Source organism: Mustela nigripes, chromosome 8 (genome assembly GCF_022355385.1).
Source record: "Mustela nigripes isolate SB6536 chromosome 8, MUSNIG.SB6536, whole genome shotgun sequence".
NCBI lineage: Eukaryota > Metazoa > Chordata > Mammalia > Carnivora > Mustelidae > Mustela > Mustela nigripes.
The window spans coordinates 67,774,197-67,793,108 of NC_081564.1; the positions used below are offsets into that span (position 1 = coordinate 67,774,197).

General features: G+C 40.3%; 1 protein-coding gene across 14 annotated transcripts in view; it reads right to left on the bottom strand.

The window, feature by feature from the left end:
* Nucleotides 1-927: 927 nt before the first annotated feature.
* MBD1 (methyl-CpG binding domain protein 1) overlaps nucleotides 928-18,912 on the bottom strand; it is a 51,909-nt gene continuing 33,924 nt past the window's right edge. For 11 of the 14 annotated variants that reach the window (XM_059409645.1, XM_059409644.1, XM_059409643.1 and 8 more), the window contains 5 exons: nucleotides 16,189-16,492; nucleotides 13,142-13,360; nucleotides 6,152-6,368; nucleotides 4,289-4,391; nucleotides 928-1,329 (listed from right to left, as the gene is read on the bottom strand). In XM_059409645.1, coding sequence (XP_059265628.1) covers nucleotides 1,101-1,329; nucleotides 4,289-4,391; nucleotides 6,152-6,368; nucleotides 13,142-13,360; nucleotides 16,189-16,492 — 1,072 coding nt within the window. In that variant the 3' untranslated portion in view covers nucleotides 928-1,100. Of the gene's footprint in view, nucleotides 1,330-4,288; nucleotides 4,392-6,151; nucleotides 6,369-13,136; nucleotides 13,361-16,188; nucleotides 16,493-18,912 lie in introns of those variants that run through there. The other 3 variants (XM_059409647.1, XM_059409648.1, XM_059409649.1) reach the window with 3 other exon arrangements.

Genomic DNA, 18,912 nt, shown 5'->3' on the forward strand with positions numbered 1-18,912 from the left:
CTGCCATTTTTGAGGAGGCTCTCTAGAAGACGCTAGAATAAGGGGGTATCACACAGGGCAGCCATGGTTGAGGGTGGCAGGGGACTGCACAGGGACGGACATACGGGGAGAGGATCACAGGGACTGTCGTGGGGGCTGGCTGCCATGCTATCCTCACCTCTCACCTGGGCTACTATGATCGTTCCTTAACTGAGTCTGTTTTTGTCTTCCCCAAAATCTGTTCTCGGCCTTTGTCTGCAGCCAGCAACCCTCTTACATCTAATGTCACTCTTCTGCTCAAAATTCTGTAACAGCTTTTCATAGTCATGGGAAAAGCTAGTCTTCACCATGGCTCCAAGGCCTTAAATCATTTAGCCCTCACTGCCTTTCTGATTAATCTTTTACCACTTTGTTCCTCACTCACTCTACTCTGCACAAATACTATGCCTCAAACACACTAAACAGACTTCTGCCCCAGGCCCCTTGCACTGGCTCTTTCCTCTGGCTGGGATGTTTCTGCCCAGATAACCATATTGTTGGTTCATTCGAGTACCACCTGCTCAAACTGATCTTCTAGTACTCTTGCCATTTCCTGCTTTATAGTATTTAATACGTTATCTGATTTCCTCTCCCAGGACATAAGCTCCACAAAAGCAAGGGGTTTGCCCTGTTCTTGCCAAAGTCACATGCAAGGAAAATATTTACGTAATAATTAAATAAGTGGGCTAATGAAAGTGGCTGTTAGGCCCAGCTCTGCCCTGTTGACAGGGTGATTTACATATACGAGACAAGGCAATTATGTATATGAGACAAAGGCTAAAGAAAATGGGCACTTGAGTAGAGGGGTGGAGAAACTGTAGCTATTAATAAATGAGCAAGAAAGGGAGGTGTGGGGGTAAGTCAGGAAAATAACTATATGATATGAAATAAATCACTCACATATGTAAGTCTATGAAGTCTAAAAAAAGGCATGAAGTTTAATTTGAAGGAATAACATTATGTAGAATTATGGAAACTCAGAGAAATAAAGGAAGTTTATCCATGAGTTGAAAAGAACAGACCAGTATACTATAGTTAAAGACATGAAAAGACTGTGAAAAAATATATTAATGTCTATGAAACTACGGTGGGAGCTTATCAGAGCATGCCCTCCGCATGGGATGAATGTTTCGGGGCAGCACTCGATGGAAAGACAGGATCTCCCTGATCTTGTCTTGGCAAATCTTGTTTGCTGCTACCCCTGCTTCAAACTCTCGGCGTTCCTCCTCCTTCTGTGCTTCCCGGGCCTGCCGCTGGTAGGACATTTGCATCTGAAGCTGCTTTCTGTACTCCTGGGCCAAACTGGAGCGCCTGCGGTATTAAAAATGTCAAAGTACAAAATTGTAAAAGCAAGCACTTGGATTCATTTAGGGCATCATAATTAAAATGTAACTTTTGAAGTCAAATTAAAATCCCATTAAAATCAGGGTGATATAGGAAAAAAGAGATGGAAAATTCAATAATGTGTTTATTTAAACAATAATAATTAAGATAAACAGAACAAATATTGATTTTAGGGAGGGAATACTTCTGGCCCCCACACAACATTTCCTGCTATCTGGAGTGAGTCCTTGGCCTCTCTGCAGCCCCCTCCCACTTTTCTCTGAGAAGGAATGACTTCTCTACTGGTCAAACCAGGAACAGACTAGTCTGCAGGTTTTCCACTCTGCTGTCAAAGGGCCACTGGCCTGCGGGAGAGAGCCGGAGCAGGCTGGCATTGCTGGGGCCTGGCGGGGTGAGTGGGCCTCATTCTGTTCAGCATGAACTAGACGATTTCCTCCGCACGTAAGCCACATGTTAAACATATAAACCACATTTTAAATTTTATAGTGTGTTGTTTCATTTTGTTTTGTTTTTACTGTGGTAAAAAAAACACACAACGTAAAATTGACCACCACTGAACGATTTTTAAGTGTCTAGTTCAGTAGCGTCAGTACATTCACGTTGCCTTACATCGTTCTCCGGGACATGTTCATCTTGTAAACTTGAAACACTCCACCCATTAAACAAGAGCTCCCTTTTCCCCCTCCCCCCAGTCTCTGGCAACCACCATTCTATTTGTTGTGTCTATGAATTTGACTACTCTAGGGATCTTGTATAAGTGAAATCATACAGTACTTGTCTTTTTGTGACTGGCTTATTCCACTTAGCATAATGCCCTCAAGGTTCATGCATGAGGAGGCATCTGACAGGATTTTCTTCCATTTTAAGGCTAATATTCCATTGTACGTATATAACATATTTGGTTTATCCATTCATGTGTTAATGGACACCTGGGTTATTTCCACCTCCTGGTTATTGTGAACAGTGCTGCTATGAACATGGCTGTGTCAATATCTCTTCAACATCTTGCTTTCGATTATTTTGAATATACACCCAGAAGTCTGATTGATGGATGACATGGTAGTTCCAGTTTTAATTTTTTTTTTTAAGATTTTATTTATTTGTTTGAGAGAGAGCCAGAGAGAGCACAAGCAGGAGGAGAGGCAGAGGGAAAGGGAGAAGCAGACTCCCTACTGAAGCAGGGAGCCCCAAAGCGGGGCTTTATCCCACATCTTGGGATCATGACCCGAGCTGAGGGCAGACTCCCAACCAACTGAGCCACCCAGGCGCCCCTATTTTTAATTTTTTGAGGAAACTTCATACTGTTCTCCATAGTGGTCAGCCATTTTATAATCTATAAGCTGCATTTTATAAATATCAGCTTTTATCAGAAAAGAATGCACACGCCTCTGTGGCAGAGTCCATTTTCTAAAGATGGTCACAGCAGCATCTCCCTCGCATGCGCTCTCCTGCAACGTGGACCTCTATTCCCCTCATCAAGAGGTGGAGCTTCTGTCTCCATCTCTTGAATCTGGATAGCCCTGGTGACTATTTTCATGACCAACAGATTATGACAAGTGATGCTACGCTGGTCCTAGGGGCAGCCCTTCACTGGCCTGGCAGCTTCCCCATCCTGTCTATTGGACCTCTCCCTGTCAGAACGGGCCACCACACTGTGAGAAGGCCCAGCACATAGAAAGGCCACATGAAGTTGTTCTGGGGGCAACACCGGATGAGTCCCCATCTACAGTCCGCACACGCTGCCAGCTACATGAGTAGGTATCTTAGGTGTCCAGGACGGTTGAGCCCTCAGATGAATGTAGCCCTGGCTAACACCTGACCTGAACCACATGAGGGACGGCAAGGAAGAATCACCCAAGGGAGCCCTGTCAACCAGAGAACCATCAGAGATAATCATAACTCACCTAAAGGCACACATCGTGGGGGTTTCTATTATGTACCGATAGGTAGCTATGATACCTTCCACACATACTGTTTTCCTTCTCTCAGTTGATTCAGAAGTTGGGCAGGGAAGCCTATTGCTATTTATCAGGTCCCCCTCACATGTCCAACAATAAACTTCAAAAGTGAGAAGGAAAGACCTCCAGAGCAGAGGCAATAGCAGGAAATCAGTAGGGTAGGCCAGAAATTATTGTTAGTCCCCCGAAACACTAGGCTCACACTAGGCTCAGGTACATAAACCCAACTCTTCTCTAGAATGAAAAGAACTTATGTCTATGTACCATGTATGTCATGGGACAGGGCCAAGGGACAGGAAAGGGGAGCAGCAATTAGAGGAACCAAGTCACCTTCCTCCACCACACTGGTCATCTGAATTGGGTATCTTGGTCATCGTGGGAAAGGGGTGCTATGGTCCAAGAAATGCTGCCAGGACGGATCTGCCTATTTCCTCCTCCAGAGCCTGGCGGTGGCTCTCAGAGGGGCCTTGTCAGAGGAAGGCAGTGGTATTTCCCAAAATACCTAGAACATTTCAGTTTTCCAGCCCCGTGAGGCTACAAAAATTCTCCTGAGGACATTTTGTATGGACTCCCATTTTCAGAAGCCATTTCTGCTACTCCAACTAATCAAGCCACACTGAGTTTCAGGGTTCATTTCGTATGAAAGAATAGTCTTCTTGTTATTTCGTTAGGATTTAATGTTGGAGCCTGTTTTAAAAAAATCATTTTAACTTACTTTATTTTTTAAAGTATCCATTCATTTTAATACCTAATGTCTATAACCAGAATGTACACAATAACAATAAAATTTAATTTTACCAAGATGTTTGGTGTTTATTTTTATATGGGATTTTGTAATGTGACTGGAGCTTTTAGGACAAATGTAATACTGATGTAAAAGATGTCAGTAATGCATGAGTGATGGCACATTGTCCTCTCCCTTCCCCCCTTTTAGGCAGTAAACAATAATAAAGGAAACAAAACCATACCTTGCAAAATTCTCCTTCTCTGCATGGTTAAGCTCTTTCAGGCCTTCATTTATGCGTTCCTGTTCCATAGCACGTTCTTCCTGTTCTTTTGCCTTTCGTTGTACTTAAGAAAAACAAAAGTAATTTTTGGTAAATGACTTTCTTCAGACAAGGCTTGCTGGCAATCCCTCTGGGCATCAGGGTCATCCTGTCTTTAGAGAGGCAGAGCCTATAATCACTGGACTGTGTGTGTCTAAGGTCGATAGGGTAAAAGCAGTCCTCTCCATCAAGGGAAGAAGAGGATTTAGGTTTGAATGTGTGTGATCTACACAGATTTTACTCTCAACGATTTTTCACTGAAAATCTATGATCAGCCTTTTTCAAGCCAGATTATCACTATTAGAACACTTCTTACCTTTCTCATCTCGAGAACAAAAAGTTCTGTTATCATTTATGTTAAAAAGAATTTATGACAAAATAATTAGAAAAGGCATTAATAAATTAAAATTTAAAAACATAAGCATCCAGGAAGTGTGAAAAAATAACAAAGAAACCAGAGTTCACAAAAGAATAAATACAGTCAGCAAAAACACAACTGAAATGTACAACTTTGGCCCCCACATCCATTTATAGGAACTTTTCTTAAATAATCATATATAAGCCAAGAAGAACTATGTACAGAGATAGTAACCTGCAATTCTAAAATAGTAGTAAAAAGATTAAAGACAATCTGTAGGTCCATTAGTTGTGTTTAGATGAAATAAATCATGGTCCATTTTTATAACAGATTTCTAGGCAGCATTACAAATTTTATAATTGAAAAAAAAAAAGGTGACCTAGAAAAATGTTTATGGTAAGTGGCAAAGGCAGGCTGTAAAACAATACTTTCAACATAAATCCTAATTTGCTATATACATAGTAAAAATACTAGAAGGAAATAGATGAAGCTGTGAGTAGTAGCTATTTCTGGGTGGTAGAATTACGGTTGATTTTGTTCCTTTGTTTAAAAATGGCCCCAAATACTTAAATTTTCCATGTTGTATCAATATATTTTAAAATATTTATCAGGGGTAAACAGAAATATTTTAGTTTATAGACTTTTTTTCTCATTTTCTTACAACTCCACCCAATACAGGCTTACCAATTTTCAATGGCTGTCATAATTCCTGGAGTAGAGAATACATGAGTTTCTCTTGCAAAGACAACTAGAGTGAAGTCTAATAGTACCTGAATGGTAAATGTGTCTATCTATTGCCTTTCTGGTCCACTGGGCTGGACATGGAGCAGTGGAAATCTGAAGGTGACAGTTCACCCTCTCAACAAATATTTCCTTTCATAACCAAGCACGGTTTGGAGCTGAGGGCATACAATAGTGTACTAAGACAGGGATGTGAGCAAGCCACAGTGAGAGTCCTGGAAAGAGGATTTATTAAGAATGAGGGACAAATTTGAGGAATGAGACATCTGAGCTGGCCTTGAAGGATCTCCAGGATTTCTCAGGATCAAAAGCATCATAAGCAGAGAAAACTACCCAAGTAAAGGTATGGAGGTATGGAAACACCTGTGGAAAGAAAAGAGGGACAGATAAAAGGGAGGAGGGAGGTGTGCGTTGTGCTCTACCTTCTCACTTCCCTTTTATAGTCACTAAGGTGCACAGACCAGTCAACGCACATGATTCCTCAGAATCTACTAGGATATGAAACTCTTTGTAAGTTTATACTCGAAGGATTAAATTAGGTAAATTCTGCAAGGCAGGGGTCTTGCCTTAATCCTTTTTACATCCCTCATATCATTTTACACATAATACCTACTTATAAATATTTTGGTTACTAATTAAGTTGAATTAAGGCCCAACTATATTATTATTATAATTCATGTCCTTACATTTTTCTTGAACTTGAAGTTTTCTTGTACACATGACCTCATTCACAAGTTGTCTCCTTGCCTCCTTTTCAAGTCTCAGCTCCTTGTCCTTCTCCGCCAACTTCTTTTCCTTCTCTGCCTCTAATATTCTGTCCAGTTCTTTCTCCTGAGCTCTCTCCTCCTCACGCCGCTGTGCCACATACTGAAGATATATCTCCTGTTCTCTTGCCATCTCTTCCTACAAACAGAAGAATTACCTCACGTTGTTAAAATTGTAGGTGTGATAATGGTATGGAGGATAAGTTTTAAAACAATCTTTTAGAGCTGCAATCCCAATTTTTTAGAACTACATAATGAGACACTTATGGATGAAATATTCTCTCTCAGGTTTAGTTCAAAATATTCAAGAGTGGTGGTAGGGAATGGGTGGGGCACACACATAATGCAGAGAAGCCGTTAGCTGGTGGCTGTTGAAGCTAAGTAAAGGACATATGGGCATTTACTGTGCTATTCTTTGTACCTGCGCTTTGTAATACATTTTTGAATAAGTTACTTCAAACACTTTCCCAAACTGTTTTTCAAAGCAGTGTCTGGATAATTTTCAATTATACAGCTTTATCTTCATTTATTTCCATTTAGATAGGTTATGATAAACAAAGTCAGTTATTACTACTACGACAGCACTGCTTCTGACTACAAGATGGTCACTTGATACTTCGATAACAGACATTCTCAGTCTTAGCTATACTCTGGAATCACCTGGGAGCTTTAAAAAGCACCAAGGGCTGAATCTCACCCTGAGAGTCCGTTCTAAGGAACAGTGTTTAAGTTCACCAAGTGATTTCAATGTGCAGCTAAGATTGTGAACTGGGCTTTGCAATGCTGATATCTCTGTTGTTCACGGTATTATACTTGTGCCGTTCCATCCGATCTCTGTTCTGACTGCTTTTGAGAATATCATAAATCTGGCGGGGGGACTGACAAGGTCTGAACTGTACCCTCAGAATAACTTGCATTCATAGTCTCATCCATGGGGATAAATTTAACAAAAGAAGTGTAAAACGTATACTCTGAAAACTAAGAAACTGAAAAAATAAGTGGAAAAACATCCTATATTCATGATCAGAAGACAATACCGGTAAAATGGCAACTGTCTACATTTGGTCTACAGATTCAAAACAATCCCTATCAAAATCCAAAAAGGTTTCTATGCATAAATCCACAAGCAGATTCCAGATTCATATGGAAATGCAAGAGAGCCAGAAAAGCCAAAACAATCTGAAAAGAACAAAGTTGGAAGATTCACATTTCCTGATTTCAAATTTACTGCAGAGCTACAGTGATCAAGGCATATATATATGTGCTACTGGCCTAAGGACGGACATAGATTAATGGAAAGGAATTCAGAGTCCAGAGCTAAGCCCTCACATTCACCATCAACTGATTCTGACAAGTGTACCAAGACAATCCTATAGGGGAAGAACCATCTCTTCAACAATGGTGCTGGGACAACTGGGTATCTACGTGCAAAAGAATGAAGTTAGACCTCTACCTCACAACATACACAAAAGTCAACTCAAAATGGATCAAACGCCTAAATGGGAGAACTAAACCTATAAAACTTTAAGAAGAAAACATAGGACCACCATCTTCTTGACCTTGGGGTAGGAACTGATGTTTAGATATAACACTAAAAGCACAAGCAACAAAACAAAATGTAGATACATTGGACTTTATCAAAATTAAAACTTTTGTACTTTAAGGGATACCATTAATAAAGTGAAAAGACAACCCACAGGATGAAAAAAATATATTTACACAGAGTTTATGGGTAAGGGACTTGTATCTAGAACATATAAAGAACTATTACAACTCAGTAATAAAGTCAAATAATCCAATTAAGAATTGGAAAAAGGATTGGAATATATTTCTTGAAGTTTTGAAAGGTTCAGATAGATTTCTCCAAAGAAGATATACAGATGGTTGATAGACACAGAAAAAGAAGCTCAAGATCATTACTCATTACGGAATGCAAATCAAAACCTCAATAACAGATCACTTCAGACACACTTCAGGATGGTTAAAATAAAAGAGACAAACAATAACAACTGCTAACAAGTGTGCAAGTGTGTGGAGAAATCAAAACCTGCGACACTGCTAGTGAGAACATAAAATGGTGAAACCACTTTGGAAAACAATTTGGCAAGTACTCAAAAACTTAGGGTTACCTTAGGACTCATTAATTCTACTCCTAGGTATATGCCCAAGAGAAGCAAAAACCTATGTCCAAACAAAAATTTATATGAGAATATTCACGTAGCATTATTTACAATAGCCAAAAAATGCAAACAAATCAAATATCCATAGGCTGACAATGAAACATGGTGCATTGGTACAGTGAAGAATTATTCAGGGGCGCCTGGGTGGCTCAGTGGGTTAAAGCCTCTGCCTTTGGCTCAGGTCATGATCTTAGGGTCCTGAGATCCAGCCCCAAGTTGGGCTCCCTACTCAGTAGAGAATCTGCTGCTTCTTCTCCCTTTGTCCTATCCCCCACTTGTGTGCATTCTCCAACCCTCCCTCTCTCTCTCAAATAAATAAATAAATCTGAAAAAAAAAAAAAAAAGAATGGGGGCAAGGCGTGGGGAAGAGGGAAGAGTGAGATAATAAAAAGTTCTAAAATTGACTGTGGTGATGGTTGCATACTTATGTGAATATACCAAAAAGCCACTGAATATATATTTGAAATGGGAAAATTGTATGAATTATACCTTAATGAAGCTGTTAAAAAATAAAATAAAATGATCTAACGGAGAACAAAAAACTCAATAACAAAAAAAAAAGAAAGAAAAAAAAGAATCCAATTAGAAAATGGGAAAGAAATATGAGAAAACATTTCACTGAAGAAGATATACATATAGCAAATAAACACATGAAAAATTGATCAACATCATTGGTTATTATGTAAACGTAAAATAAACAATGAGATATCACTCTACATCTCTCAGTAGAGCTAAAGTAAAGAAGAGTGCCACCACCAAATGTTGGTGAGGATGTGGAGAAACTCAATCATCTATTCATTGTTTGTAGGAATGTACCAATACTGATCACATTTGGTAAAGCTACTGTGAAAAACAGCTTGGCAGTTTTCTTTAAAAACAAAACAAAACAAGACAAACAAGCAAACAAAAAACCAAACATGCAATCACAACTAACCTTCAAGGCCTTTTTCCCATAGAAACAAAAATTTGTGTTCACACAAAAACCTGTACACAGGTAAATGGTAAAAACAGACCGTGGTACAGTCTTACCATGAACACTACTAGACAATAAAAATAAACACTACTGATACATTCAATAACATGGGTAAATCTCCAGAGTGACGCTGAATGAAAATGTCAATCCCAAAAGGTTACATACTATATGATTCCATTTATAGAACACTCTTGAAATGACAAAATTGTGGAATGGAGAACAGGTAAGCGGTTGCCAAGGATTAAGAAGGGGATGATGACAAGAGGGAAGTGGATGTGGCCAAAAAAGGATTCTTCAGAATCCTTGTGATGGGAATGGGAATGTTCTGTATCTTGACAGTTCAATGTCAATATCCTGGCTCTGATATTATACTATAGTTATTCAAGACATCATAGAGAAAAACTGAATGAAAGGTCCATTGCATCTCTTTGTATTATCTCTTCGTATTATTTCTTTCAACTGCATGTGAATCTATAATTATCTGTAATTATCCCAAAATAAAAAACTTAATAAAAAAAAATAGAAGATTCCTGGTTTCCAATCTGGTAATATAAGGAGCTTAGAAGGTGCCACTCTGGCATTCTAACAACAAGCAAAAAGCTTAATAAATCAGCTTTTAATTTTAATGTAATAAATTAACAATCTTGGGGCACCTGGGTGGTGCAGGCTGTTAAGCGTCTTGGTTTCGATTCAGATCGTGATCTCAGGGTCATGAGACCAAGCCTTGTGTTAGGCTCAGTGCTCAGCCTGTTCTCTCTCTCTTTCTCTCTCAGAAATAAAAAATAAAAAAATCAATCTTACAAAATAATCAACAATCTTGGTTCCATATGAGAAGTGAGGTCACAGGGCAAACCACTGCCCCCAGATTGGAGAGACAGACAGGTAAATACAGACAATCACAAATTACCATAGTGGAAACCCATGAGCAGAAACTTCTATGGGAACCAGTGCTGGGATAGGAAAACCTGCAACTGATGAATTGCTAGAGGTTCAGTGCAGACACATCTAAGAGTTAAAAGCTCTAAGGGGACCCAGTGATGAAACGTGGAGGAGAGCAGACTTTTGGGAGTTTTACCTCCTGAAGCTCTACCAAGTTCTCACAGTGAATATCAGAGAAAAAGCCCTTCATGCTTCCCGCAGCAGAAGAAATGGAATCATTTTGAAATACACCACCAGAACATGCTGTTCTTAGGTTTGCTCTCAGGAGCAAATATTTAACCAGAGCCTAACCTGCTGCAGTTTTTATCTGAGCCTAACTGACCTGAGAGGTGGGAAATCCCAACTCCAGGACCCTTGTAGCCTTCCATGTGGGAAAACGGAAACACCATAATCAAGGATTCCAATGACGACGGAGAGTCCAGACCCAAAGGTACCAGCTCTGAAGACAGAGGGAGAATCCTTTCCTCCGCTTGCCTGGATTTTTATGGCTTGGAGCTGACCTCACCCTTCTATTGTAGTTATTACCACAAAGGCTCAAAGCTAGCAGAACACACTAGATGAGGCCTGAGTCCTCTGTAACACTGGTGTGGTCCAATGGGTCTATCACGTCTCTGAACATAGCAACCCAGAGGACCCAGATTTTATCTCCAGTCTTGAAGAGGCCCCAATTGTCCATAAATCCAGATAATTCTTCTTATAGACAAACCTCCTCCCAAATTAATAGGGCCATGTGCCTCCACTTTGTGGGGACCTCCCATACTATTCAGCAGGCACTGGAAGAAGTAAACTTGATGGTACCCCATGAAAGAGACACTTAACCAGACTCCCAGATTTTATAATACCAAGGCAGCCCACAAGCCCAAGGCTAGCTTTCAGGTGCCAAGCCTGCAACCCACCCTGTAGAGCAACCTTCCTGTCTCCTGGTCCTGGAGCTCCCAAGCCAAATCTGTCAGGAAGCAATGTCTGAGACATTTTAAATAGCAGGGAGCCTTGTACTAGCAGCTCCACCAGTTGGGGGTGCCTAGCAATTTTATATTGAGACAAATATGAAGTAAGCTCCTCTCTTTAAAACAAGTGATTACCTCACTACAGAGCCTAATGTTAATGTCTCAGAGGCCTTCAGAGATCCCAAGGCTCCCTCTCTCCCAAACAACACCCCTGACGGCAGGCTTAACAGTCTCCCAGAAAATGACCCTAGGGATTTGGCAGTTCCTCAGAGCTTGTCCCATCTGCACAATTGTCCACTTACGACTCTGGTGGCCCGGTGGGACAAAGGCAATCACCAGACATTCCTGGCTCTATTAGACACAGAAGCCCAAGTCACAGTGATTCTAAACTCAGTCATGGACACCATGCATTCGTTTCCAAGGTGCACCCCTGGCAACTCCACAGAGCTCACTAAGATCACTCAACTAGCAATAGAGCCCATACCTGGAGTTCTACCCTAAGCCAGGCCTCTAGTATGTACGGTTGACACTGACTGTGGAAATGCAAAATGCTACAGCCACTTTGGAAAACAATTTGGCAGTTTCTTAGAAAACTAAACATACTCTTACCATATGACCCAGCAACTACACTCCTTGGCATTTACCCAAATGATCTGAAAACATACAGCCACACAAAAGCCTGCACACAAATGTGTATAATAGCTTCAGTCATAATCACTAAAACCGGAAGCAGCCCAGGATATCCTTCAGTAGGTGGCTGGATAGTCTGTGCTCCATCCACACAATGGAACATTATTAAGAGTGAAAAGGAAATGAGCTGCAGAGTCAGGAAAAGGTATGGAGGAAACTTAAATGCACAGTACTTGGTGAAATAAGTGAATCTAAAAAGGCATCATACTGTATGATTCCAACTTGATGACATCCTAGAAAAGATGAAACTGTAGAGACAGTAAGAAGATATGCAGTTTCTATGGGTTTGGAGTCAGGGAAGAGGAATGAACCAGGGGAGCACAGAAGATTTTAGGATAGTGAAATTACTGTATGATACTTTCATGGTGGCTACATGTCATCTTACATTCATTCAAACCCATTGAATGTACAACACCAAGAGTAAACCTTCACGTAAACTATGGACTCTGGGTGATAAGGACATGTCGATGTGGCTTCTTCAGTGGTAACAAATATCCACTCTGGTTGGGGGATATTGGTAGCACGGGAGGCTACGTCCTATGTAGGGGCAGGGGGTACATGGGAAATCTCTGGATCTTTCACTTAATTTTGCTCTGAACCGAGAACTGCTCTAAAAAATAAAGTTTATTTTTAAAAAGAAACAAAACAAACAAACAAAAAAAAGTAGTACCTACGGGAAAGGCACAACGACCTCAAGATTTCAATACAAATTTCAAAAGAACAGATAACAGAATACATACCCAACGCTTTTCTCTACTCTCTGCCTGACAAAACTTTACATATCTTTCAAGGTCCAACTCGAATACCACTTCTTCAGTGACATTTTTGCCAGCTTCACGGCATACTTAGTCACCCACTTCCTTCTCTCCCATCCTGCTATCACAATGCCAACTCCACCTTATAGGAGGGCTCCAAATTCAATGGGCATCAGAATCCCCTGGGGGAGCTTGTTGAAACAGATTTCTTGCCCCTGCCAAGATTTTGATTTGGAGACTCTGATTCTGGAGGCTATGAATTTCTACTTCTAACATCCTTCCAGATGATGCTGACGTTGCGGGTTCGTGGACTACACTTAAGAGTAGCATAGTATGGTTCACATGTGGCTGGCTCCTGTAAGACTGAAAGCTGAGCGAGCTATCTTGTTCAGCACATAGTAGTAACATATTTTGAACAAACACCTTACTCTTTTTTGCTTCTTTTTATCAGCATCTTCCTGTAAGTCTTGAAGGGCCCTTTGCACGAGCTTCATGTCCAAATCCTGTTCTTCTCTATATTCCTGCTGAATATGTTCTATCTTCTCTTGGAGGGCTTTCTGCAAAGCAGCCCTAATTTCCTGTTTTGCCTTCTGTTTCTTTAGCTTATCCTGTTCAATCTCGAGTTTCACCTGTGCTTTGTCATTTTCCTAAGGCAAAACAATAATGAAGATTATGCATTGGTACAGCTGGACAAAACAAAACAAAATGTAAATCATTTCACTTAAGAGACTGAGAATCAAGTGTCTCTTGGAGATACACACACCTGAATTTAGAGGGACTATAAGATGGAAAACTTGACTTTTCATTGCCGAGTCAGGAATAGCACTTTGTGCTGTGCATGATTATGAAATAATAAATGGTTGTGGAGTTCAAAATACAGAAAAGTATAGAGAGAAATCACCTTTAATCCTAGTACCCACCACCCACTACCACACTCAACATTTCAGTGTATTGGCCTTCTAGACGTTACTCTTCTATGTACACCTGCAACATCCAGATATGGACACATTATTAAGGAGCTATGGGAGCCCCAAATTGGAAATGTGCCATCAGCTACATATACAAAATTAAATTGTATGCATTTTGTCTTTTAAAAGCATTACCCCATTCCTTTCATTTTCTTATCTTTCTGATCCTCTGAGGTGGCTTAACTGCCTGGCCAATCAAGCAGTTTTAACTAGGGCACCAATATTGTCAGGCATTGTGGGTTTGCTAGAAAATCTGGTAACAGTATAAACTGCAGCATTAGTCCTTGTTCCAGAGGCAGCTGAGCAGTAGTCCTGGAAGGAAAAGTACTTGCCCAGCTGGGACAAGAGATGACATGGCAATAGTGAGGATGGTATACAATTCCCAGTGTGATTTAACTGAGATTCACAACAGCCACAGTCATCACGATCACTGGTTTGTGAGAAGACAGTTACGTGCTAGACTTTCCTATTAATGTCATGAATAGTAAATCCTGAATTGTGAGGGTCAAAAGAAAACGCGAAAATCGTCTGCTACATCTAAGGGAAAGCAATGGCTACCAAAAATGAAAGTCAGTATAATAGCAGGCCACATTTTTTTTTTAAGTAAGCCTGACTACACCAGGACGAAGCAATCAGGCAAATCCCCGTTGTGAGACTTGGGGGAGATAGGATAGGACAGGAGAGAAGTGTTCAAGATTAAGAGACCTAAAAGCAGTTGATCATGTCTTGATTTCTCTGGGGTAGTTCTGACTGTGCGCCTGTTATGCTAATGTAATAAATTTATGGCATCCCTTTCAACCTCAATTGTGCCTTACTTTGAATAAGATAGAGTCCCCCTTTCTAGAGAGACTATAAGAACATGTTTGATTCTGATTTAAATATCTAATAGTTCAGACAATGACAGAAATTTGGTATTGATTTTAGATCATAAAAAGGAATCACAGTTAATTTTTTTAGGTCTGATATTGGCATGTATAAGAAAATGTCCTTAATGGTGTCATTGAGACACACACTTGACATGTATTTGTACATGTCTTTTGTACCCTCATGTAATGACTGGTGGTGGGAACCCCTACATAACTTCAGGTTGGGGCTGGTAACCAGAAAGGCCAAACCATATGATTAGAGGGTTAAAACTTTCAGTTCTAGATACCCCTCTACCCCCAGAGAAGAGAGCGGCCAGAAATTGAGTCCAATCATCAATGGTAAATGATTCAATTAATCATGCCTATATAAGAAAACCTCCATTAAAATGCCAAATAATAGGGTTGGTGAACACATGGAGGTATTGGGAACACAGTATGCCCAGAGAGGGTGTGCAAGCTCTGTGTGCTGCCCACCATACCTTGTCCTATGCATCTCTTCCATTTGCCTGTTTCTGAATTGTACCTTTTACAATAAACCATTATATAGCAAGCAAAGCACTTTCTGGAGGAGTCTGAGTTATTTTAGTGAATTATCAAACTTAAGGGGAGCTAAGAGAAACTCTGATTTTGTAGTCAAGCTGGACAGAGGTGTGGGTACCCTAAGGGCCTACCACTTATGACTGGTCTCTGGAGTCCAAGCAGTCTTCTGGGACGGAGCCCTTAAACCTGTGGAGTCTAATGCTATCACTGGTAGCTAGTGTCAGAATCCAAACAAACTGTAGGTCACCTAGTTGGTAGGGCCCATGGAGAATTACAGAATTCTTTGGTGTGAGGAAAAACCCATACATTTGGTGTCAGAAGTATTGTGAGTAAAAATGACTCACTAGGTATCTTACAACAGAAGTAATTTGGGGGCCACCATTTCAATTTTCTTAGAGAAGCTAAAATAGTTAGACATCTTCAAACTCTCCAAAAGAAAATAGTCTCAAACCCAGGAAGATTTTTAGGGCTCTGAAGTATCTTACCTTTAGCATTTCTTATGGTTCTAAATTTCAATACTTGGGACTTCCCAGGAAAATAAACATTTTTCCTAAATTTGGTTGCATTGAAGTACTAGTTGCTGGAAGCTTTATATACATATAGAATTGCTTCTTTTTTTAGTGCTTTCATACATTTCCAGTGACAGTTCTAATTTCTCTATAGTAGGGGCAATGACCTTGTTGGAACAAAATGATTGATTTTGGTGGCTGGGGCAGAGGGGCCACTGTAGCTGTTGCATAGCACTTTACATAGGATTTGGAAACTGTCATTTATCTGTATCAAAGAATGGGGGGATGTTGCCAAACTGCCACCAGCCCTTCATAGTACTGCCCACTATTATCACATTCATCCTCACAACAAAGACAAGTGCCTTTTGCCTCATTTTTTAAGAGAAAGAGACCAAGTCGCAGTAGTGAAGTAACTTGCCCTGTGCAATGGGATGGCACTGTTGACTGGGCCTTGGAATCCAAGGCTTTGACCTTAGTCGTTGCCCGGGGAACTATCCAGGCCATGAGGGAAAGGGCATGGTAGCAGGCCTACAAACTGCGTACTATGCCCATTGAGTGGATCATCCCACAAAAAGCATCATAAAAGGCCCACCACAAAGCGTGCCTCCTCTTCCTTCAGCTGCTGTTCGGCCTGCCTCTGCGCTTTGATGCTCGTGATCTGGGCATTAAGGCCCAGGCGTGTGTTCTCCACCAGCTCTTTCTGCCTCCTCGCCTCTTCAGCTTCTCGCTTTTCCTTGGTTAATCGGTCTTCCTCCCAGAGCTTTGAGAACATCTGCTCTTCCACCCGTTTTTGCCTTTTCAACTCTTCATTGAAAGCTACCTGTGCTTTCCGCTCCTCGCTCACTTTCTTCTCATGGATACAAAACAATTCAGCACGGAGCTCCTCACACCGTTCTCTGAAAGGAGAATTTTTAAGAGGCAAAATCCAGCCTCTTATGAGACACTGCTCTATTTAAGCACACATCTGCCCAGACACTGAAGTATGAAAAGTGAAAGACCTAAAGGTAGGCCACCAGAGCCGAGAAGACATGTGAGGGGCAGCAGGGAGACCGGAATGAGGGCATAGACAAAATACAGGAACCGAAGTCTGGCCAAGCAGACTTTGAAACCGTGATCTGACATTTCTATGTGACCGTGGATCAAAAACTCGACCTATCCGAGCCTGTTTCTTTATTTGTAAAACAATTCTCTTTCAAGGTTCTGGTAAGGATCAGAGAAAATGGATGAAATTATCTGGTAGATAACAGAAGCTAAATAAATGGTAACTATTATTATGATCGCCAAGGAAACAGAAGAGGCATGGGTCCCTGTAATATTACACATAGATTAAGGCTTTGCTAGGAAGAGGCCCTGAAAACCTAGAAAAGAGCTAAGGGACAGCATAGCATGGTAAAGCTGCCCCAGTTCCCCTGGATTCCTGGTGGGACCTATGTCACTGATGGGGTTTCTGCCAGAGCTGGGAAAATAGCCCAAATGCTACCTTTTCATATCTAGGCTTATGTCACCATTCCAGAAGAAATGCTCTCTCTGTAAGTGTTTAGGCCTCATCCTTCCGTTCAGTCTTAGCAATTCAAATTTCCTCAGAAGTTCTTTCTTGAGCCTGTTTTTAGTTTAAGGGCTATGATATTCAATACTGTCCACACTTTAGAATTACTTAGAGGTATCTTTAAAATCCCACTCTCCACTTCTTCCCTCTGCTACTCCCAGTCCAGACTAGTTAAATCAGAATATCTGGGGGCAGAATCTAAGCACCTATATTTTTTCAGAGCGGCTTAGAAACTTCAGGCATATAGTCAAGTTTGAGAACCTCTGATTCAAAGTAATGCTTATAAAACACCAAGTTTTCCTAGTTTCATCAAGTTCAGCACCAAGAAGCTAAAATTTGAGAATTGGCTTAATAAAGAACTTCAAAGAATTTTAGTTGCTAAGGTTGAAAGAAAGGCTGATGTCTAAAACTACAAGCATGGTCAAAACACAGAAATTGACATTTATCGGATATGGTTAAGTATTACTCAACATTTGATGAGGACTAGTCTCATTTCCCTGACTAAAGGGGAATCTCTGTGAGGGCTGGGACTCAGGAACATATTTCAGGAATATATTCCCTATACTACCTACTCAATGTCCATTAAATAATTATTTGTTAAATTGATATACAGTTATGCTTATTAGCAAAATAATGGTAACTGGCAGTTATCTATATTCTGTGGAAAGCTCAAAAAGATTACAGAAGCAGAAATTGCTAGGTTATCAAAAACAAACAAACAAAAAATCCATTTTAACACTGAAAAATAAATTTATCAGTGAAATTCTATTAGAATTGGCCATGACAACAAATTAAAGTTTTTCCTAATCCTATGACTTATACTCTGGAAAAGTTATTCAGCTAATGAAAAACTGAAGCCTAAGAACAATAAGCATGGCTTATGATATTAAAAAAAAAAAAAAAAAACTTTCTGGGGTGCAAGGGTGGCTCAGTTGTTAAGCATCTGCCTTTGACTTTGGTCATGATTCCAGGGTCCTGGGATCAAGCCCTTCCTCAGCAACCTGCTTAGTGGAGGGCCTGCTTCTCTCTCTCCCTCTGCCTGCCGCTCTGCTTACTTGTGTTCTCTCTCTGTCAAATAAATAAATAAAATCTTTTTTTTAAAAAAACTTTCTAATTACAAAACTAATACATGCAGAAAAACTGGAAAATACAGAAAAGAATGAAAACAATAAAAATATGCTTAATCCCTCTCCCCAGAGATAACTGCTTTTACCATGTTAGTGTATTTCATTCTAGTCTTGTATGTGTGCATTTTTATTAGCATTGGGGTCATTTTGTATATCTATGTACTTATATTGATATCTCCTTATATCTTAATTTTTCCACCTAACATTATTTTGGGAATGTCTCTTCATGGAATCTTCTTAAAACACCTAACCTCAAAACTTTATTATAGTTTACTAAACTATGTAATAGAGGCTAGAGCCTTTAAATATATCAATTTGCTTAAATATTTCCTTGTTTGATGTATGTATAGGTTACTTCTGACATTTACAATAATGTTGCAATGAATATTTATAAATGTAGCTCTTTCTGCTTATCTCTGATGATTACCTAAGGTATTCCTTTCCTTAATAGAAAATCAGAGTACAGGAGTACCTGGGTGGCTCAGTGGGTTAAAGCCTCTGCCTTCAGCCCAGGTCATGATCTCAGGGTCCTGGAATCAAGCCCCACATTGGGCTCTCTGCTCAGTGGGGAGCCTGCTTCCCTTCCTCTCTCTCTGCCTGCCTCTCTGCCTACTTGTGATCTCTGTCTGTCAAATGAATAAAT